General features: G+C 42.6%; 1 protein-coding gene across 2 annotated transcripts in view; it reads left to right on the top strand.

The window, feature by feature from the left end:
- CCDC148 (coiled-coil domain containing 148) overlaps nucleotides 1–23,846 on the top strand; it is a 281,360-nt gene that overhangs the window by 52,446 nt on the left and 205,068 nt on the right. For both annotated transcript variants that reach the window (XM_084799663.1, XM_084799664.1), the window contains exon 4: nucleotides 7,562–7,669. In XM_084799663.1, coding sequence (XP_084655789.1) covers nucleotides 7,562–7,669 — 108 coding nt within the window. The remainder of the gene's footprint in view (nucleotides 1–7,561; nucleotides 7,670–23,846) is intronic.

Genomic DNA, 23,846 nt, shown 5'->3' with positions numbered 1-23,846 from the left:
GTCCCTTTTGACTAATTTTGGTTGAAAGTCTATTTTATTAGATATTAGAATAGCTACCCCAGCTTGTTTCTTGTGACCATTTGCTTGGAATATTTTTCCCCAACCTTTCACTCTGAGGCAATGTCTGTCCTTGTGGTTGAGATGTGTTTCTTGAATGCAGAAGAATGTTGGGTCGTGTTTATGCATCCACTCTGTTAGTCTGTGTCTTTTTATTGGAGAGTTGAGACCATTAATGTTGAGAGATATTAATGACCAGTGATTGGTAAGTCCCTTCATTTTTGGTATTTATAACAATCGAGTTTTTGTGAAGTTGTGATTTTGCAATGGTGTAGTTATTTATTTCTTATGTATTTTTGGTTGTAGTTTGACCGGTTGGGGTGGAGTTTTCCTTCTAGTAACTTCTGTAAAGCCGGATTTGTTGCTAGGTATTGTGTGAATTTGTTTTTGTCATGGAATATCTTGTCTTCACCTCCAATGGTTATTGATAATTTTGCTGGATATAGTAGTCTTGCCTGGTATCTGTGTTCTCTTAGCGTTTGCAGAACCTCTGTCCAGGCCCTTCTGGCTTTCATGGTCTCTGCTGAGAAGTCAGGAGTGATTCTGATAGGTTTGCCTTCATATGTTACTCGTCCTTTTTCTCTTGCCGCTTTTAATATTTTTTCCTTGTTCTGTATATTTTGTGTTGTTATTATTATGTGGCGGGAAGATTTTCTTTTTGGGTCTATTCTATTTGGTGTTCTGTAGGCCTCTTGTATGTTCGTATGCATCTCCTTCTTCAAATTGGGGAAATTTTCTTCTATTATTCGGTTAAAGATATTTTCTGGGCTGTGGAGTCGGTTACCTTCTCTTTCCTCTATCCCTATTATTCTCAAGTTTCGTCTTTTCATGTTGTCTTTTATTTCATGAACGCTTTGTGTCAGGAACTTTTCAGATTTAGCATTATCCTGGATGATTGTTTCCAATTGTGCGATTGTATCTTCAAGTCCTGATATTCGTTCTTCCATTTCTTGCAATCTGTTAGATAAGGCCACCTCTGAGATGTTTGCTTTCTTTTCTGATGCTTCTCGATCGCGTTTTTCTTCCGTGCGTTCTTTTATGATTTCTTCCATTTTTATCTTCAGGTCTTGAACTGTTTTAATAATTTCCTTCATCTGGTTATTTGTGTTTTTCTGAAATTCTTCAAATGCCTCTTTATATGACTCTTTTAAGTCATCAGCCCTCTTGTTTGCTTCCTCCTGCATTTGTTTACAAAATTTATTTGATTCTTCCAATATCATCTTACTTACTAAGGATTTGAGGTGGTTTTCATGTATATCCATTGTTGTTGGGTTCTCCAGGTTGTTTTCATTAGGATTGCTGGGATCTGGAGATGCCATCCTGTTTTGGTTTTTGTTAGCATTCTTTCGTTGTCCCCTTGTCATTTTGGTGAATCTAATGTTGGGAGGTGGTTTGTAGTGACCTTCCCTGTTTGGGAGTGGATAGTTGATGTCTGCTTATAGGTAGGGTGCCCTTACCTGTGGGGAACAGGGAGTACTTCCCTGGACCAGGCTGGTGATTCAGATTCTACTCCTGTAGATTTTTCTCAACACCTTAGGCTCGAGGCTGAGTCCCGCGAAGTAGGTTTCTGTTTGGGCCTTTTCCCCTTACTGCTGTATCTCAAGTCAGCAGTATTGGGATCTAGAGTAAGGTCAGCACACAAGCTCTCTGGTTGTGTAGGTTGATCCCAGCTGTCTGTCTTTCCTGTTGCTTTGTAGCCAAGACCCCAGGTGGATCAGATCTTCTGGGTTGTAGCTGTCTTAGGAGCGTTCAGCCTTTCCCATGAATTTGGGAGTTCTTGCTGGGTCTGCAGGAGCTGACACAGCTAGGATCTGCCTGTTGGAGATTACAGGATCTGTGCCTGTAACCATACGGTCCCCCTGAAGTTTTCTTAGTTCAAGCCTTTAGATGCTTACCTTCTCCCTGTCTCATCCTATCTGCTGCCCGCCTCACCACAGCAGTTTCTTGCAGGGATTTTGAGACCCATTCTTGCCCTTTTCACCTGGCCTTGGGTGTGGATCTGCCTTGCCCAGGGTCTTGTTACCATGGACAATGCGAGCCTTCTTTCTTCGCTCCACAGAGCACTTCCCTTGTGCCCACTGCCAGCAGGGCGGAAACTTGCCCACTTTGGAAAGGCTCCAGTGCTACAACTGACCTTCAGTTTCCAGTTTGAGAAAGCAGAAACAAGATAGGCATGCTTTTACCCTTCTCAGCAAATGATGATGATGATGATGATGATGATGATGATGATAATAATAATAATAATAATAATAATAATAAATGGTGATGATGACATTGATGGTGAAGTAACTATATCAGCAGCCATACCCATAATACTATTCACTGCTATGGCAGTTAACATTTATTGCCCCTTTTTGCAACCATGCATTATGGCTTTTTTTCTTTTTATAAAAGAATAGGCATTATATCATTTTAAACCTTCAAACAGCTCTGTGAGATTCCTCTGTTACTGTTTATTATGTTGAGTTGATGAAACTGAGGCTGAAGTGGTGAAAATACCAAACAATGTAGAGGCGCCATATTGGAAGCCAAGTGTGTCGGGTTTCCCATGTTCTGGGCCACAGTGGCTAGCTCACAGGGCTGAGACCTCCTACTTGAATGCCCACAGCAGCCAGGGCAGAAGAGAGAGTCAGGGGACAGGCAGGGCCGGCGAGACACCAGGCTGTGCTGGGGGCCGCCTCCTCAGCGTTCAGTGCTGGAAGGCAGGATGGGGCCTCGGGGTGATTCAGAAGGACCTTCTGTCCTGTCTAGAAAACACCCCAGCTAGTCCGCAGAGATTTAAAATGATGGAGCTTCAGATTTTAATAGTCATTATTTTCCTATTAAATATTGACATTTAATGTCAAAGCTTCAGAAACCTAAACAGAGCCCTGCAAAGGTTAAAGTAATTATGTCTGGAGAATGAGTGGCTCGTTACCAATTTTGGCCTAGGCCTTGCAATGGTCCCGTTATTTCAGTGAGTGGTAACTTGGGCTTAAGATATTTTCTTTGCTATTCACCACAGTTGGATCACTCTGAGCCGCTGCATGAATTATTGCTCAGGAGAAGCCACTGGGGCAAAGCCGATTTGATTAAATATTGCAGGAAAACTAAAAATAAATAACAGCAAGAGTAATGACTCCAAGGCCTACTGTGTGCCACACACCTCACAAGTGCCATGTTAGTTTAATCTTCTTAGCATTCCTGTTTAACGTGTAAGGGAAAGAGATCTGAGTGAGACTGACAGCAACAACTGGCCAAACACATTTCTCCGTCTTGGGCCCAGAGGCACATTGCTCTACAGGCCCCATTTGGGCATGGGGCAGGCTCTCTGTGCTCAGTGTGACTTTTCGGTTTCAATGAGGGTGATCCCTCGCATAAAAAGATGTCTATATACTATGAGAAATCTTTTCCTTTGACACTATAGCCTCGCCTGAAATTCTAGCCTTGAGGGATTCCTTTGTGCTAAGCGTAATACTCCCGGGAAGGCCCCACTCCCAGCATTCTTTGTTCCTGTGTGGCCGTGGTTACTCAGATTACTTCCTTCTAGAATGCGTGAGCTCATGGGAGTTTGCCTGGGTGGTGGGAGCCTGGGAGCATTCTGGCTCAGTCATGGTGGCTGGATGGTGAAACACAAGAGAGCCACGAGCAGGCCTTTGCCTGCCACTGGTGCAGGACAGTGGGCCTGGTGTCTCTTTAAATACTTCGCCTTAATTAAAAAAAAAATCATATGATAACTAATTTTTAGGAGAACAAGTGACAGAGGTTTGTTGTAAGACTAGAGTAAGTGGCAGAATTTTTAGTCATCAGAATGTGGGAGAAATAAGGTGGCCCTGCCTGCAGAGTGGAAACCTGCGCCTTGCTCTTTTCTTATATTTCTGGAGTGACTTGGAGGGTGTGCTTTCCGCAGTGTTGGCTTCTGCAAAGGAAAGAGAGGGGCTAGAAGCATTCAGGTGACTGATGGCAAGGATTCTCTGACCTGTGTTGTGAGGCCTTAGTACCCGCTAATTTTATTACACAGCTTTGGCCCCCAAACATCCCCTAAATGTGCCAAGTCTGATAGAATTCTCTCATGCCGGTGTGCAACATGAATCCTGCTTCCATAGTTTTGGAGATTCCAGAGAGCTCAGTGTCCCCTCTTTTCCTACTTTGGAAATCCAGTGTGCAAAAAACCCTTGTGTTTTTGTTTTTGTTTTTTTGTGGTTCTGCTGCAACTTGGCATCATTCACTCAATCTCTTAATTATTGCTCAGTGGAAATTGATGCTTTGCTTAAATGGTGAATTGTTTTTCTGCAATTCTTGAATTCTGTGAGAACACAGGAGCAATGTTTGGATGTATTTATGTATTAACATATACTAACCCGGATTTACACACTTTAAATTTAAACAATCTCATAATTGTGGCCACTGAGTGGACTCAGGCTCAGTGATCTGAGGTGTGAGCATGCGCATCTGTGACTGACGCGGCCCTCTCTGGTCAGTTCTCACAGCCCTTTGTCAGAACTAAAGTGCACACTTTATAAAGAAGACTAGCAAAGTCTACAATCCTGGAGGATCTTTGGTCACTAATGGTCAAATGGCAGCCAGCTCCTTTAAACTCAAGTGTGTCATGTGCTGTGGTTTGACTATATCCTCCAACACTCCTTGAGGTGAAAACCCGGTGCAAATTGTGAGGCAACTGAAGGTGGAATCCTCACGAGAGCCTAATCCACACACAGACCGTGTTAGGGTACAGTCACGTCTCTCTGACAACCTTGCTCCATCTCACCGTGTGGTACCCTCCACCATAGCATTATCCACCCAGAAGTCCCTCATCGGGGGCCACCCAGGTGCTGGAACCATTTGCTTAGACTTCGTAGCCACCAGAACCCTGAGTTAAATAAACCTCAATTCTTGACGAAAGACTCAGTCTGTGAAAGATGAACCAAGCCGTGGTGGAATTACTCCATTTGTCTAATCCACAGCCAGGTGCGGGGAAAGGCTTTTACGGGTGAATTGCTCTATTTTGTGTGGTATACTTGAAGATAAGACCCATGTATTAGTTCTCAAGAAAGCTGGTAGAGAGCAGCGTCTCCTCTTTAAAAGCTTGTCCACCCCTGTGATCTGCTATTTTGTCAGCTCATCTATTTAATTTTGGCTGCCCTTTTCTGAATTGAAGCCACCCATGTTCTTGGCATCAGCACACTTCTGTCAAGCTCTTTTTATCCATTTTCTTCTGTTTTTTTTTTTTTTTTTAAATCTGAGGCTGCCTACTTGGCCCCCCTAGGCTGCAGTCACAGGGGACTGTTGCAGTATTCTAAACCCACCATGCGGTTCTGCTTCCCGCATCTGAGCCTGTCTCCCAAGCTCTTCCCTCTCCAGGCTGTGCAATTGGAGGCTCACCTTACAAGGCACCTACCTGCCCGCTCCTTTTCCAGGTTGGCCTTTAACCAAAAGCAAAATTAGGCTCTTGGCCTGGGCACCCCAATGGCACACTGTGCATCTTTTGAGAGTCATGACCCCTGGCTGACTCTGCAGGCCAGGCTTCTTCCTTGTGGAACAATCCAGGCACTGTTAGATTTTCTGCTTATCCCAAATCCACCGCAGTCTAAGTATGCTTTTCTACTCTTTAACGCATGAGTCATCCTGGCACTGTGGCTTACTTTCCTTGTCATCTCAACTCTCTTCTGCACAGTTACCCGCACTCAGCACTTACGAAGCCTTGTCGTTACCTTTATCTGGTTTTAGGTGGACATACAGACAGTGTTACCTTTCTTAAAAATGGAAACTACCTCCATAAGATGGAGTGATGCCCTGAGCACATCTGGACAAAGACTTCCTGCATCTTGACTAATGCTTGTGATATGAGTTCTGGGGGCGATAGGAAAAGCCGAGCAGGAACCTGTTCTCCATGGGGGCTTTGTGTGGTTCTGTGTAATTACGCACAGTGTGCTGCCACCAGGTCCACTGGAGACAAAAACACTAAATTAGATATAGTGATGTCTTATGGGAGATTTAAAACCACCAGATTCACTGGACACACAACTTTAATCCCAGCAATTGGGAGGCAGAAACAGGTGGATCTCTGTGAGTTTCAGGCTAGCCTGGTCTACAGAGTGAGTTTCAGGACAGCCAGGGCTACACAGAGAAACCCCGTCTCAAAAAAACAAAACAAAACAAACTCCCAAAATTAAAAAAGGAAAATGGAGATTTATACTAATATTGCTATTTCAGAACATTGATTTAAGGGTTGATGTGGTCCTGAGATAGTATTGAGCATAGTATAGAAATAGTTTATAAGTCGTGGATGTTGTGACATAACGTCTTGTCGACACTGTGCAGTGACAATGCTGCGTAGCCACTGGCATGAAGCTGGAGACTACAAGTCAGAGCTGCAGGGACGTGGAGACCGCGCTTCAGCACCAGCACAAGGCCTGGGGCAGGGCGATACACCCAGTAAGGACTGGATAAGTGAGAAAGCCAGTGGGCAAGCACAGTAGGAAGGGGATGCCCTGCAGAACTAAGGCCCTCCCCCCCAGGGTGACTGCACACTATGGTTGAGGAATCAGAGCCACCAGTGAGTCAGCGACAAGAAGTGGATTTTTGTCTGAGATCACAGACAAATTATGGTTCTGCACTCTCAGTGCGTGTGGCTGGTGAGGTCATCACTCAGCCTCCCAGGGAAAGAATCTCAGGTAAAGGGAAGAGTGTGGGCCCGCCCTCCTTCTCTGTTACCCTAACGCTACATCCAGTGTAGAAATCCTCATCCAGCTCCTGTCACTTCTCACCTGTGATTGCGGAAGTTCTGTCGCCCGAAAGGATGATCCCTTACCTATGTGTGCTCACTGCCTTACAGTGTTTTCTGACAACTGACTACAGCTTTATTTACATACATGCCCTGGCAAGGCAATGGTTAATGGAGTTAACACAGCATCTTCTGAGCTCATGCCAAGATAGTTGCACCAAGAGAAGTCATGATTAGCCACTTGTGGTAGTGTATGCCTTAAGTCCCAGCACTGGGGAGGCAGAGCAGGTGGATCTCTGTGAGTTCAAGGCCAGCCTGGTCTTCAGAGTGAGTTCCAGAACAATTGGAAATTTCATTCCTCACACACACACACACACACACACACACCCTTCTCTATCTTAGTTATCTTGCTATTTAATGATTAGTTAGTTAGTGTTGGAATTTCTGGATCATTTTATCCACAAACAATAACATGAGGTGCTGAAATGAGTACTGTGGGGTAACAACAAACTGTATTTTCATAAGTAAAAAAAGAGTTTACTCATTTTTCCTTCAGAGTGAAACCATTTAGATAAATAGTAGTGTGGAATAAAGCCTCATTACTTTGGTAGTGAATGTTTAATTCATCTATGTCATTGTGATTAAATGTTCTCTAGGATTTTATACTAGTTAAAACTGGCCTAATATATTTTAACACTAAGACTATAGACATTTTACAAATAATATTGATCTTTTAATTAAAGTTCATGATATACATAGACTATCTGTTCTAAACACAAACATTTTTTATTGTATTATTAGAGAAGAGTATAACAGTCATCAGTAACAAGGAGAAGGTGCCATTCATGTCCCGTGAAGGCAGGGGATATGGCCCTATATCCGCTTCTGCATCTCATGTGGCACCAGCAGGTAATAAGAATCCAATACATTGTCAGATGACACCAGCCACATATTACACTGCTGCCAGCCTGGGAAACAAGTCTTGAATAATGGCTTTTACTTGGGCAATAGCTTTCGGTTTGTGATGTGGGAATCCTCGGTGTTGTATGGAGATGCTGAAGGATTCTGCAAAAAGTAAATTACTTTTTGTCAAAGCATTCACATTGCCTGCAGCCCCCCTCTCTGTGTGGTTGTGTGTGTGTGTGTGTGGTTGTGTGTGTGTGCGTGTGTTTATAAGGATTTTTAGTTATGGTGCAGTCCAGTTTAAGAAAATAAAAATGTATTGGATTAAGAAGGTAGGAAAGATGAACAGAAGGAGAAAAGGAAGAGGAAGGAGGAGTAGGGGAGAGGAGAAGGAGGAAGAAGAGCAAGAGCAGCAGCAGCAGCAGCAGCAGCACCAGCAGCAGCAGCAGCAGCAGTCAGTGCTGCCCCTATCACCAAAGAAAGGGTCTGAGCATATCACGTGTCTTCTGAGGCCCCTAACCCCTCAGCTCTGGGTGAGAGGCTGTGCGTTTGTGTTTGTTTATGATAGTTTCATTGCTAAGGGGGGAGGATGTCTGAAACCTGTTTTGCTTAATTACTTTGCAGCCCACCACGCTCTCCTTACCCTCCAAGTTTTCCCCATCTGGTCCTCCTCAGCACCACTGCCTCCGCTCTGATCTTGGACTCCCTGTCCAATCTTTCCTCTATTAACTCCCCTATGCTCTGGCCCCCAGGTCCTGTTGGCTCTGAGTTTTCCCAGTCAGTGTGTTTGCTCGGCTTTGCTGGGGTGCTTCTGCCTTGACCTTGGTTGAGTACTCCCTACGGCACTTCATAGTGTTAAAGTTTCAAGGCCATTAAATTGAAGATTTGTGCGTGTGTGTGTGTGTGTGTGTGTGTGTGTGTGTGTGTGTGTGTGTGTGCTCTTTTTTCTTTTTTCTTTTTTTTCTTGCTTAAGGGGTTATAATAATACAATCATATTTTATTTGTTAAATACATTATGAACACACCTTCTTAGCATACTTCCATTGATTTTGCTACGATGTTGTGTTTGGAGAGAGTTTATGTTGTCTTTAATAAAAAAACATTAGGCTTAAACTACCAACTTATAAGGGGAAAGAGTCCAAAATTTATTTGAACTATTCAGTCTCACTAATAATGAAACAAAACTTAGATCACTGATATATGGTTTTAACTTATGAAAAGTGACAAATATATAAAAGGATAACATGGCAAAATCATGATGCTTCTTACTATTTTTTGCCTCTTTAATTTTTTAAAAAAATTTGTTGACTTTACATCCTGATTGAAGCCTCCTTCCTCTCAGCCCCCCGCCCAGCCCCCTGCCCAGCCCCTCTTTTATCCTCCCCTCCCCTTCTCAGAGAAGGAGGGTCCCTCATAGGTACCAACCCACCCTGGCACATTAAGTCAATGATGGAGTAGGCACATCTCCCACAGAGGCAGATTTTTTTGAAGGGGGTTGCTTAAAAAACCTAATCTCCCCATCTATTTGTATCTGTCTCCTGCCCTTGCAATCTCTTCTCCCTCCCAAGAGAAGATAAAAAGCACAAACCAAAACATCAAAACCACCTTGCCATGGAAGCTGTAATGTGTCACAATGTTTCCCACAGTGTACCCTCTTGTACAACTTCTTTGCTTGGAAATGTTCATTGCACTGAGTCATTGGTCTGGTTTGAGGCCTCTGGCTTCTGCTACACTATCAGTACTGGATCCTCATGGGGACTCCTTTCAGACATCCTGTGTGTGTGTCATGGACGTCCTGCAGCCCTGGCCCTTTCATACACTCCAGCGGTTCATAGGTGAGGTAGATAGATGTTGGGTGGCAGCTGAGGTGGCCAGCCTGCCAGCTCTCCTCCACCCACACCTCCAGGGCTACCTCTCCATCTCTGCCCAGGCTGGCTCACACAGTGCCGCAGCTGGTGAGGGGTAGGGACAGCCCTCTTGCTCATGCGCTCTGAAGGCTGCTCACTCACACCCACACCACTAGAGCCAGCTCTACTGTGATGCAGGCCTGCTGTCCCCTTGTTACACTGGTAAGGGGCTGAGACAGCTCTCCTGTTCTCAGCTCTCCTGATCCTGGGATCCAGCTTTCTCGCTTGCCACAGGAGGCAGGTTGGAGGGAGCCAGGGGGTGATACACTCTCCCTCACCCATAGTCACAGATATTTTAAAATCTTCTTTTAAAAGGGTCTCACTTATGAACAAGGGGGCAGTTACTTGATGCCTAGTGTCCTATAGGCAGTATGTAAATATAGTAGAAGTTCTTCAATGAACTTTTCATAAAGCAACCACCCTTAATCATCAGATACCTTCAATGTTCTCGGATGCAAGAGCTGAAAGTGATGTTGATCAGTTAGGATGCTAAAGTGTGCTGCAGCATGAGGCTGAGGGGTGTAGTGTTTGCTTCTGCTCTCTGGACAGCCAGGTGAGGCTTCTAAACTTGGGTCTGCAAAGGGGACTGCAGTCAGGACAGACAGTGACATTGCGTCTGTGACTGCAGGAGGTGCCAGCTCACTGCCCCGACTACTTCAGCTTCAGTCTAAATTAGAACATGTGAGATGTGTTCTAGAGATAGCTTTTGTGTTGTCCCTGCTCACCCAAGACACACATGACTTGAGATTAGAGTCTTTCTTTCTTTCTTTCTTTCTTTCTTTCTTTCTTTCTTTCTTTCTTTCTTCCTTTAAGGTTTTTTGAGCCAAAGTTTCTCTGTGTAGCCCTGGCTGTCCTAGACTCGCTTTGTAGACCAGGCTGGCAGCGGTCCACCTGCCTCCGCCTCCTGAGTGCTGGGATTACAGGTGTGCAGCACCACGCCCAGCTGGGGTTAGAGTCTGTCTGCATTTTATCCCAGGCTTCCCTAAACTCCTAGGCTTAGATGATCCTTCTGCCATAGCATCCTGAGCAGATGGAACCATGAGTGAGATCAGTTGCAGCAAGATTGGGAATATAATTTGAATCCTGAGAAAATGATTGCAAACAAAGCTAGAGGTCAGGATAAATTCCAGTCAAACATCTGTGGAAATAGGTGGGCAGGACTGTGGTCTTTTTTTAATAAGTAAAATTAATTTTTATGTTCATTACTGTTTTGCCTGCATGTCTGTATGAGCGTGTCAGATACCCTGGAACTGGAGTTACAGACAGTTGTGAGCTTCCATGCGAGTCCTTGGAATTGTACCCAAGTCCTCTGGAAGAACAGGCAGTGCTCTTCACTGCTGAGCCAACTCTTCAGTCCCACCCCTACCCCTTTGAAAAGAATTTTTGTTGTTGTTGTTTTTCCAAGACAGGGTTTCTTTGTATAACTTTTGCTGTCCTGGAACTTGCTCTGTAGATCAGGCTGGCCTTAAACTCACAGAGATCAACCTGCTTCTACTTCCCGAGTACTGAGACTAATGGTGTGTGCTACCACCACCCTGAGACTAATGGTGTGTGTCACCACCACCCGGAAGGGCTGTGGTCTTAATGAGAGATAAAGATCTACGGTAAGACTATTTTAAAATGGAAAAAAAATTAAGCTTAGCTTATAAAGACATTGGTAAGTGCTTTAACTTTTTAAAAATATTTTTTACATGCATTGGTGTTTTGCCTGCATGTATGTCTGTATAAGTGTGTCAGATCTCCCGGAACTGGACAGTTGTGACCTACCATGTGGTTGCTGGGAATTGAACCTGGGTCCTCTGGAAGAACACCCAGTGCTGTTAACCACTGAGCCATTTCTCCAGCCCCTAAGAAAAAAATTTAAAATGTATTTATTTATTCACTTTACAACTCTATTGCAGCCCTCTCCTTTCTCTCCTCCTGGTCCTACTTTCCCACTTTTCCACCCTCTTCCCCATTTCCCCCTTCCCCTTCTTCTCAGAAAAGGGAACCCCTCCTCAACAAACCCACCCCAGCACATCAAGTCACATCAGGACTAAGTGTGCATCCTCTTCCCCTGAGGCCTGGCAAGGCAGCCCAGCTAGGGGAAAGTGATCCATTAGCAGGCAACAGAGTCCATGTCAGAGACAGTCCCCACTCTACTTGCTAGTGGACCCACATGAAGACCAAGCTGCCCATTAGGTACATATGTGTCCAGGGCCTAGGTCCAGACCATGCGTGCTCTTTGCTTGGTGCTTCAGTCTCTGTGAGCCCCATGGACCTATGTTAATTAACTCTGTTGGTCTTCTTGTGAAGTTCTTGTCCCTTCTGGGTTCCTCAGTCTTTCCCTCAACTCTTCAACAAGGCTCCCCAAGCTCCCCCTAATGTTTGGCTGTGGGTCTTTGCATCTGTTTTGATCCGCTGCTGGGTGAGCCTCTCAGAGACCAGTTATGCTATGTTCCTGCCTGCAAGCATAGCAGAGTATCATTAGTAGTGTTAGGAGTTGGCTCTCTCCCATGGGGTGAATTTCAAATTGGGCTAACCATTGTTTGGCCCTTCCCTCGATCTCTGCTCCATCTTTATCCCTACACGTCTTGTAGTCAGGGTAAATTTTGGACCAAAGACTTTGCGGATGGGTTGTTGTTCCACCTCCCTCCACTGGTTATGGTCCTGCTTGGCTATAGGTGGTGGCCACTTCAGTCTCAGTATCCCCCTCTGGTGGGAGTTTCAGCTAGAGTCACCCCCACATCCTCCCAGGAGCCTACCCTGGTGCAAGTCTCCAGCTTGTTCCAGAGATGCCTCATCAGTTTCTCTTCTCTCTTCTAGCCCTCTCACCTCCCACCCACCCACCTGATTCCCACCCTCATTCCCCCTTCCTAACTCCTCTCCCACCCAGTTCACTGTCTTCATCCACTTCTGATGTGTATTTTATTTCCCTTTCTGAGGGAGATTCAGGCATCCTCCCTTGACCCTCACCGTTACTTAGCTTTTTTGGGTCTATGCATCATAGAATGATTATCCTGTACTATATGGCTAATATCCACTTATGAGTGAGTACATACCATGTGTGTCCTTCTGGGTTTGCGTTACCTCACTCAGGATAATATTTTCTAGTTCAATTCATTTGCTTGCAAATTTCATGATTTCCTTGTCTTTAATATTCCATTATGTAGATGTACCACATTTTATTTATCCATTATTTGGTTGAGGGATATCTAGGGTATTCCCAGTTTCTGACTATTATGTATAAAGCTTCTATGAACATAGTTGAACAAATGTCCTTGTTGTATGGTGAGATGCCTTTTGGGTATATGCCCAGGAGTGGTATAGTTGGGTCTTGGGGTAGAACTGTTCTCAATTTTCGTAGAAAGTGCCAGATTAATTTCCAAAGTGGTTGTACAATTTTACACTCCCACCAGTAAATGGAGGAATGTTTACCTTCCTTCATATCCTTGTCGGGTGTGCTGTCACTTGAATTTTTTATCTTAGCTATTCTGACATGTATAAAATGGAATCTTAGCATCATTTTGATTTGCATTTCCCTGATGACTAAGGATGTTGAGCATCTCTTTAAGTGTTTCTGGCCATTACAGATTCCTCAGTTGAGAAATCTTGGTTTAGCTCCGTACCCTATTTTTAAATTGGATTATTTGGCTCGTTAGTGTTTAATTTCCTGAGTTCTTTGTATATTTTGAATATTAGGCCTCTGTCTGATGTAGGGTTGGTGAAGATCTTTTCCCACTCTGTAGGCTGCTGATTTGTTTTATTGAAAGTGTCCTTTGCCTTACAGAAGCTTTTCAGTTTCACGAGGGCCCATTTATTAATTGTTGATCTTAGAGCATGAGCTGTTGGTGTTCTGTTCAGGAGTTGTCTCCTGTGCCAATGAGCTCAAGGTCTTCCCCACTTTTTCTTCTGTTAGGTTGAGTGTTCCTGGTTTTGTGTTGAGGTCTCTGATCCACTTGGACTTTAGTTTTGTGCAGGGTGATAAATATGGATCTATTTGTGTTCTTCAACATGCAGACAGACATCCAATTAGACCAGAACCATTTCTTGAAGATGGTTTCTTTTTCCATTGTATGGTTTTGGCTTCTTTCTCAAAAATCAAGTGTCTGTAGGTGTGTGGGTTTATTTCTGAGTCTTCAATTTGATTCCATTGATCAACCTGACTGTTTTTATTACTATCACTCTGTAGTACAACTTGAAATCAGGGATGGAGATACCTCTAGAGGTTCTTTTATTGCACAGAATTGTTTTCACTATCCTGGGTTTTTAATTTTTCCGTATGAAGTTGAGGATTGCTCTTTCAAGTCTGTAAAGAATTGTGTTGGAATTTTGGTTAGAATTGCATTGAATCTGTAGATTGCTTTTAGTAAGATGGCCATTTTTACTATGCAAATCCTACTGTTCCATGAGCATGGGAGATCTTTCCATCTGATATCTTCCTCAGTATTTCTATCTATCTATCTTTCTTTCTTTCTTTCTTTCTTTCTTTCTTTCTTTATTTATTTCTCAAGACACCGTTTCTTTGTGTAGCCCTGGCTGTCCTGGAATTCACTTTGTAGACCAGTCTGGCCTTGAACTCAGAGATCTGTCTGCCTCTGCCTTCAAGTGCTGGAATTAGAGGCATGGTGCCACCACCACCTGGCTTCTTCAATTTTTTTTCTTCAGGGAATTGAAGTTTTTATCACACAGGTATTTTACTTCCTGGTTAGAGTTACACAAACATATTTTATAGTATCTGTGGGTATTGTGAAGGGTGCTGCTTCCCTAATTTCTTTCTCAGCCCATTTATAATTTATATAAAAGAGGGCTACTGAATTTTTGGAGTTAATTTTTGTTTCCAATCACTTTGCTGAAGGTGTCTATCAGTTGTAGGAGTTCTCTGGTAGAGCTTTGGGAGTCACTTAGTATACTATCCTATCATCTGCAAATAGAGATATGTTGACTTCTCTCCAATTTGTATTTTCTTGATTGCCCTTAGCTATAATATTGCACTAGCTAGAACTTCAAGTACTATGTTGAATTAAAATATGGAGAGAGTGGGCAGCCTTGTCTTGTCCCTGATTTCAGTAGAATTGCTTTAAGTTTATCTCCATTTAATTTGATGTTGGCTATAGGCTTGCTGTATATCGCCTCTATTATGTTTAGTTATCCCTGCTCTGTGGCTGTGGGTCTCTGGGATTTCAGGTAGAACTGGGGCCTGGGAAATGGCACATGGAAGGGATAGGGCAGACCTTCCCACTGGATAAGTGCATTTGAAAGAGTGCTTATTATAAAAAGAGAGCATAAGTTGGGAATTAAAGTTGGGTTGAGATCAGCTAAATGTCCTATAGTAGATTAGTAGGAATTTTATCATATGCATCTTTTTAAAAGATTCTAGATCTTCCTTCTTTCAAACTGAAAGGCCTGTCTGAATTAAAACTCTCTAAAGGGCTATTTATTCTTCGTGTTTATTCAGGTTGTAGAGAGAATGAAAGACACAGGCATTTCTTTCTCATCTTAGAGACCACTAAGATATCCTAGGAGACTTTCATATTTACCCAATGAAATTTTAATAATTTATGTTTTTATTTTCAAGAGATGAGAAATGTCATAGAAATAATCCTGTAAAGATTTATTTTCATTATTTTAAATTATGTATATGTGTGCACATCTGAGTGTAGGCCTGGACACAAAAATGCAGGTGACCATCTCTCTAGACTACCTTGACAATCTTTAAATACTCCATATCTAGAGTTTTTACCCCAATTTTTGTACCTTTAAATTGTGGTGACAATAGCAACCATAAGTGGTTCCATAAGTGGTGTGTCTACAGCTTACTAAATCAGTCACAACCTGACTTAGTATCACAGGGTATGTAATCCAAATAAAACCTTTCCCTGAAAGTTGCTTTTGGTTATAGTGTTTTATCACAGCCATAGGAACCAATCTGGTAGACTAGCTTTGTTTGCTGGTTGGGTTGAGTAATGTCATCCCAATATCTCTGAGCATGCTTAGCACTTAGATACTGTCTCCCAAATCCATTCCCTAAAGATCCCAAACACCTAGGAAAAAAATATTTGGTTCAGGACCATGAGCAGAAAACTCCAAAATGAGCCTGGAAAGTTATGCTGTTCCAAGAAGCAAGGAAACAATCAAGGAAAATATCAAATGAACAGGAGTGTTGAGAAACACATATGTATTTTTATATTGCTGATATAGTTGTAACTTGAATTAATTATACAATATTGATCAGCAAGAACTACAACAAGAATGTGGCAGATTGTTAGAGTTGAGGTGGGTGAAAATTAGAAATTCTTGAAGGTGGATGCTGACTAAATTTTACTGTGATGATAGGAAAAGGTCAAATATGTGGAAGGAGAAGAAAGAAGAGCATGCATATAAAAATCCCAGGAAACAAAATGGACAATTTGATATCTTTATGGATTGTATTAGTTACTTCTCTGCTGCTATGATAGAACATCATGATTAAAGGCAACATAATGAAAAAAAAAGTTTTGGCTTATGGTTCCAGAGGGTAAGAGCCCATCATCGTGGGGAGGCATGGCAGCATGAGCAGCAAGCTGAGGGTCACATCTTCACCTTTAAGCCTGAAGCAAAGAGAGAAAAGAGGAAGCAAAATGAGACTATGAAATCTCAAAGCCTGCCCCTGGTGGTATAATTCCTTCAGCAAAGACATACCTAAACATCTTCAAACAGCGCCACCATCTGGAGAGCAAGTGTTTAAATATATCCGCCTATGGGGGACATTCTCTTCTAAACCATGACATCACATTCCCTGGCCCCAGACGTCCATGGCTGCATCACAGTGCAAAATGCAGTTAGTCTGATTTCAAAAGTCCCCACAGTCTCAACACTGCTTTAAGTCCTGAGTTTTTTCAGAGACTCAAGACAATCTCTCACAGTGAGCCCTGTTCTGTAAAACCAAAGAGCAAAGTATATACTCCCAGCATACAATGACACAAAATATGTGTTCCCATTGCCAAGGATGGGGCATGGTGAGGACAAACTGGGCCAAGCAAGACTGGCTAATATCCACTAGGGCAAATATCAAGCCTCCAGTTCCTTGTCAAAGGGCTTAGATGGCTCCACCCCTCCAGCTTTGTTGCCTGCAACATGCATCTCTTTCTTGGGTTGCCTCCACTACCTTTATGTAGTTCTCCATGGCGAATTTCTCACAGCTCCAGTATCTTGGAGTTTGCACTGTAACCCAGGTTTTGCTTTCACAGCATCACACAATGGCCTCTCGGGGCTTACTGCTCTCTCAGAGGCTTCATTCTGAGACTTTCCTGTTACATGCTGCCTGGCCTCAGTGGTTTCCTGAAGCAGCAGAGTCCATGACCCCTTCACTCCTGCATCCTTCTGTCTCTAAAACTCAGCCCTTTGACTCACATTCATAACAATGTTTTTTAATTCAGCTCAAAAGAGCAGAAAACTCTTGAAGCTCTTTTTCTCCAAGGCTTAGCTGGATGAAGTCTTGTCCTGAAGGCACCGTTTCCTTGGTTTCACTGCCTCAGCAGGGTCTCCTTAACTGTGCCAAGCTCTTAGGCTGTAACATTAAGCTTCCTAGTGTTCTTTTCCTATTCAAATGCTATGTTTTGTATTTTTTCAGTGCCATTTGCTCCTTCTCATTGTCGGCCTGCATAAGGCAAACCAGTAACAACAATGCTGCAGACTTGATCGATATTAATGGTATCTTAGAATTTTGTCTCCCAAAGAAATTAGCCAATTATTTTTTAATTTAGCTTCAGGCAAGTTCTTAAGGACAAGATCAGAAGGCAGCCAGATTCTTTAATAAGGCAGCACAGGAGTGGCCTCTAGCCCAGTTGCTAATCTGATTCCCCTCTGAAACCCCTTGACCCTTCCAAGTCCACATCGCTCTTAGCAATATTGTTTTGTGGGCTTCCACAGGGAAAGGAAATGGTTAAAAGCTCTGTTTACAGCATGAGCCACTGTAGTGCAAAGTTGCAGACTCTTCCATGCTTTTCTAAGAATCCCGTGGCCAGGTTCTTCATATCAGCAGCCCACTCTGAGGTACCAACTTCTGTGTTAGTTACTTTTCTGTTGCTGTGATAAAATACAATGACTAAGACAACTTAAGGGAGCAAGTTAAGTGCCCATCATGGTGTGATGGGCAGGCATAGGAGCAAGCAGCAGGCAGCAGGCATGGTGGCCATGAGAAGGGACATGTAAGCTCACATCTTCAACTGCAAGCGCAAAGCAGAGAGAGCAAACTGGAAGTGAAGCGAGACTGTGAAATCTCAAAGCCTACCTCCACTGGTGTGCTTCTTCCTGCAAAGCCACACTCCTAAATCTCCCTAAACGATGCTACCAGCTGGGGAGCAAGTGATCAGATACAGGAGCCTGGGAGGGACATGCTTCATTCACACCAACGCAGGAACTGATATTTGTTAAGAACTGTGGTAGTAGGAGTTAGAAAAAACTAGTTTGGATACCAGGATCTGTGAAGAGTGGAGTTTGGTGTTGCAAGCATCTCTTTGTGGGTTGAAGGGGTGGTGAGAAAAATTCCTTAACCTGATCTTGTATGTGATTGGCTTGCCTTCATGATGTAAGTGGGGGTAGCTCTGAAGATGGCTAAGCACTTGTGTTTCTTGGGGAATTCTTTCTTTCTTCCTTTCTCCTTTTCTTTCTTGAATAAAATAAACTAAGTCAGAAATCACTGAAGTGATGACGAGAGCGTAGCTGGCAGCTTGAAAACTCATTTTTGACTGATGAGATGGCTCAGTGGGTATAGGCATTTGCCAGCAAGCCCGATGACCTTAGTTCAGTGCCCAGAACCCAGATGGTGGAAGGAGAGAACTTTCTCTCTCAAGTTGTCCTTTCACTTCCATGTGTGTTCTGTGCCATACGTGCTCCTATCCCCATTCACACACAAATTTAATAAATGAAAACAAACAAAAAAACCCAAACCAAAGACATCTAGTTTAGCCATTTCCTAAATGCGAATCTGTAAACAAGTGTGTTAGTTGGGTCTCATTGCTGCCGTTTTAAGGGGTGATGTGCACCATTGATAGCCCCTTTCCTTCCCTCTGCTTTTGCCCACTCTACTACAACATGTATTTTACACTAGACAAACACCTCTATTGTAGCTGAAGACAGACAAAAGTGATACTCTAAGACTTTGGCTGGGTGTACTTTAGCCAGTTTGCTGTAAACAGGACAGTAGATTTAGAGTGCATCACCAGCTGTCAGTCCCTTAGGGTCCTTGGAAGAGACTGCAACCAGAGGGAAGGAGACAAGGCAAAGCCTTCCTTTTCATGATGCCCTTGTTCGGCAGATGGGCAGCGCCAGACAGATGGTAACAGTTCATGCTCCCTTTCTTTTCAAGTGACCCTATCTTGCCAAAGGACACTTGGCACTCCAGGAAGGGCACTCTGAAGAGATGCCAGAAGGCTTGTTTGACCCATGCAAGTGGGAAGAGGCAACAATTCTCTCCAGGTACCATAGAAGCTTGACCAAGATGTGGCCCTAAGGAGATAAAGGAAAGCTGTTATCCATTCAGTCTTTGGACAGACTAGACTGGCCAAGGGTTTTTAGAAATCCTGCACTTCATTTGCTGTACGAGTGAGTCTCTCTCATTAAATCTTTTCAGATCATGTATTTTTTTTTCAGGTTTCATAATAGTTTGTTGAATACCTATGCTGTACTATTTATTTAATAAGTCCCTCAAAGGAAATTCTTGGTTTAAAAAAAGTGTTTATTAGCCAGATATAGTGGCTCACTCCTGCAATCCTAGCACTTAGGAGACTAAAACAGGAGGATAATTAAGAGTTTTGGGCCAGCCTGAACTAAAAATGAGAAAAAGAGTATTATACACATTGTACTATAATTGATATCCTGATTATTTTGTATGTACCTCTGATTATAACATTAGTATGAATTACTGGAAATGGAAGCACTGGGCTTTCATTATGTGTCCCAACAAGCTTCCAGAAAGTTCCACCAACGTGTATTTTCTGTCTGGTATCAACTGTTATTTCACACAGTCTTGTCATTATCATGACATTGTTATTTTGTATAATTTTCTTGAGCTTTCATATAATAAACTGTAATATTAGCTAATGCATTTATATTTATAATGACAGACACTATTCTAGCACTTTCTTTATATGCAATGGGCAGAATTCTAAGAGGAGCTCCCACAGGCAGGGTGTGACTATGTTGCACTTTCTCTCCTGTGATATTGCTATCTTATGTTGCCAAAGAGACTTGGGCATGTAATTAAGGTTCCTGATAACTGACAAGATAAAAGGACTGTGACCTTACTCCAGGAACAGTTTCCAACTTTGGGGATTAGAGACAAAATCAAGGGATTCTACGTATGACAAGGAGTTGATGAGAGGGGGACTTTGCCTGGTTGCGTTGACTATGGAGGCAGCTGTGTGACAATAAAAACAAGAAGCCCACTTTCTCCCAGCTACTCTGGCTCATACTAAACAAGTACACGAGAGCCTCAGTCCCAACACCACAGGTAATTGCATCAGACATGGATGGTTCTGCAGATGAGATTTTGCTTAAGATTTTGACTTTGGTTTCAGCCCTGTCATGGTCCAAGTGAAGAGCCTAGCTGAGCCATGCCAGACCTCAACACAGCAGCATCATGAACTAAGACAGGGACACCAATTTTACAAAACATGGGACACGGACGCCAGGTGGAAGGAGATTCAGTGAGGTCATTTGAGCATAGAAATACATGTAATATGTAACAGGCTCCTAGACCTTAGAAGACCCCCAGATCTTAGCACTACAGATGCCATGATGGAAGTACCATTCAGGCCATAAAACTCAGTGCATAACCCCACCTGCCAAAACAAACAAAGAAAAGATCTAAGCCATTAAAGACTATAGTTCTGAAAATGCCTCTAATATACTAACCTTGCTTTTTGGCTCATGTAGTTCGGCTTCTGGCTGATTGTTCCTGTTAACTGAAGTATGTCAACCCAGGATATGGTTCTTAGGCTTAAAAGCTCACCCTGAGAAAGGCTTGGGGCTACACTGAGATTTTCAAACTCCCAGGGTAGTTGCCCACCAGCTAATAAAGACTTTTTGTTGGCTTAAACCCTGTCTAAGTAGTCTTCTCTGGTGGATACCTATCACCAGTAGCTGATGTCAACCTATTGGATACAATGGATCTGGATAGACAAATACATAAACCATGTACCTAGTGAGTAAATCTCATTCATTTCAAAGTTACCTCTCCACAAAGCACTAGTTGCAAACACAAGGAGTAACATTAAAGCGGGATTTGTTTTTTTGAGAGAAACTGCTTTAATTAAACACTGGAAACGACCCCAGGGACAAGTGGGAAGCAGACTGCAATATGAAGAACATATCAGTCTTGTCACAGACCTAACACGCATGTAATCATGAGGAAACACCGGACAAAACCTGCTCGAAGGACAATCCACAGAGAAAAACTGGCGTGGAATCTACAAAGTGTCTCCATCATCGAAATCAAAGGCACATGCGGTTAAAGAGGCGTGGCAACCAAACGCAGGGCTTGACTCTGAACTGGGGCTTTTGCTGTGAAGGACAGTGCTAGAACAATCAGCAAAACCGGAGTGACAGCTGAGGATAGGTTGATAGCAATATTATCAATATTAAATCTTTCTGAGCGCCGTCTAGTGCCTACACGGAAGGCACTCCGTGTTTGTAGGGTGCCTCTCAAGAGTGTAGGAGTGCCGGGTAAAACGAGGGCAGCAACTTCCGTGAAATCAAAGCCTCCCTCAGAAAACAACAGATTTCTTTCTACTCTGCTTGCAACTTTCCCATAAAGTCGGTGATGGTTTCAAAATACAAAAGTTAGTTTACAATAAAAACTTTAAGGGGAAACTTCCTTTTCTACTTTTAAAAAAGTGTGATTAAGTATAGAGCAAAAATTATTGTATTTATGTTGGTTATTTCTGTGGCATTTTTATGTGTAGCTTTGCAGTCATTTACTAGATATGTTGCATATATTTACATATATGTAGTAAATATGCATATGCATGCATTATTCATGGTTCTTTAGAGGAACAGAACTTATAGAATCAATCTGTGTTTATATAAATGGGATATATTAGGATGGCTTACAGGCTGTGGTCCAGCTAGTCCAATAATAGCTGTCTGCAAATAGTAAGCTATGACACAGGTAACACCACCATGTCCTTTAACAGGCTGCCAGCACAAGGTGTGGCCCAGATTAAAGGCAGATAGTCCCACTTCAAAAGATCTGGATTAAAGGTGTATCTTCCCAGTTTAAAAGGCCCAGATTATAAGTGGGTTGCTAGGTGGTGGTGCATGCCTTTAATCTCAGCTTTTAGGAGGCAGAGGCAGGTGGCTCTCTATGCTCAAGGCCATCCTGGTCTACAGAGAGACTTCCAGGAAAGTCACGCTGCAAAGAGAAGCCCTGTTTTGGGAGAAAGAAAGAAAGAAAGGAAAGAAAGCAAGAAAAAAAAAAGAGGTGGTGGTGGTGGTTTTCTCACATCAAATGATTTTATATATATATATATATATATATATATATATATATATGTATATATATACACATACATATATATGTATGTAGACATACATATATATACATATATATGTGTATGTATACATACATATATGTATATATATACATACACACACACACACACATATATATATATATATATATATATATATATATATATATAGTGTTTGGGTTTGTGTATGTACTGTGTGTGTACTTCTGTGTTAGTACCTGTGTTTGTGTGCAGTCACCTCTGTGCATATATGGAGGCCAGAGGTCTACATGAGGTATTTTCCTGCATCTCTCCTCACCCTATTTTTTTTTTTTTTGAGACAGAGTATCTCACTGTTTTGGCTAGAATGACTGGCCAGTAAACTCCCAGCAGATCCACCTGCCTCTGCTTCCTTCAGTCCTGGGATTACAGGCATACACTGCTGTGGCCAGCTTTCACATGGGTGTAGCGTCCTCACTTGCATAGCACTTTATCCACCAAGCCAACTCCAAGCTTAGATTTTTTTATATACCCTTTTATTACATAAAAATATTCTTACTTTGTAGCTTGTTTTAGAATTTTTGTATTCATGCACAATCTATCTGTGACTGTTTACGCTCACTATAATAGTAACTGGTCATGGTGACACTCTGAGTATGAAATACATTGTGCTATTAGAATGCGCAGATTTGGTTTTCCAGGTATCTGAGTGCCTTTCAGCAAGCTCGCTAATTCTGCCATGTTGTTATGTCAAATAACCTCGGGCAGCAGGTCTTAGTGAGATCTAGTAGCAGCTAATTTAACACTGCGCTTGGAAGAAGGATGGCATCTGCTGTTTACACCACACCTTGTGCCTCCTCACGCTCTCCCTTTGGACAGGACCAGGAGCATCGTTTTCTAAATCCAAATAGTATTTGCTTTGCTAATATTGGGTAATTTTTACCACTCACTTTTCCTCCCATCCCCAATAACTAATAATCCAGTGGATCTGTGATGTGTCTCAACTTATTCTACCACTAAGATAATGAATAAATGGCACACACTTGGTGCTTATGGTTTTAGGAGTGATGAGCCCGCATACCTGATGGATGATGAGGGGGTGTTCTTCACTTTGAGAGGTATCCCATAATGATGGTAAAGGAAATCACATTCCTTCTAACTCCTTCTCAGGATCCGGATCTCACTTCATAACTTCTTTAAGGTCCTTCCTGCTAACCTAATATACCTTTGACCTGGTGGCAGCGTTCAGACCACAGCGTCGAGGTCATCCTTAATGGGCTGTTAGGAGTTTGCTTGCACTTGTCTTCTGATGATGCTGTGTACACACTTCTACTGAGTGTATGCAGGAGTTGACTAGCAGGGCAAAAACAGCTGAACAGTTTCCCAGAAGAAAATGCCCCAATTTACACTCTCCTAACCATGTAAGTGTTCTGGTGCTTCCACCTTCCCTCTGCCATTGAACATTTTCTTTTCAGTTTTAGCTACCATGGTATGCTGATTGTGCTATTACATTGTGACTTAAATTGCATTTTTTTTTTAAATGAGTGAAGTCAAATGCCTCTTAGTATGTGATGGTGTCTTTTTGTTGTGGAGTGTCTGTTTATGTTTTCTGTTCCATTTTGTTTATAGGTTGTCAGTCTTTTTCTTATTAATTTATATATCTAGATTCACACTTCTATAAGGAAATGCTTGGATGGCAAATCTATTTTCCTAGTGCTTAGGTTGCCAGTTGCCTTTTCATTTCCTTACAGAAGTTCTTAGTTTAATATTGGCCAAGTTCTTACATTTTCACTTTGCATTAGCTTG

Source organism: Acomys minous (genome assembly GCF_964271855.1).
Source record: "Acomys minous genome assembly, chromosome: 10".
NCBI classification, from domain to species: domain Eukaryota; kingdom Metazoa; phylum Chordata; class Mammalia; order Rodentia; family Muridae; genus Acomys; species Acomys minous.
The sequence above is the reverse complement of the archived record's forward strand: the minus strand, read 5'-3'. Positions and strand labels throughout refer to the sequence as shown.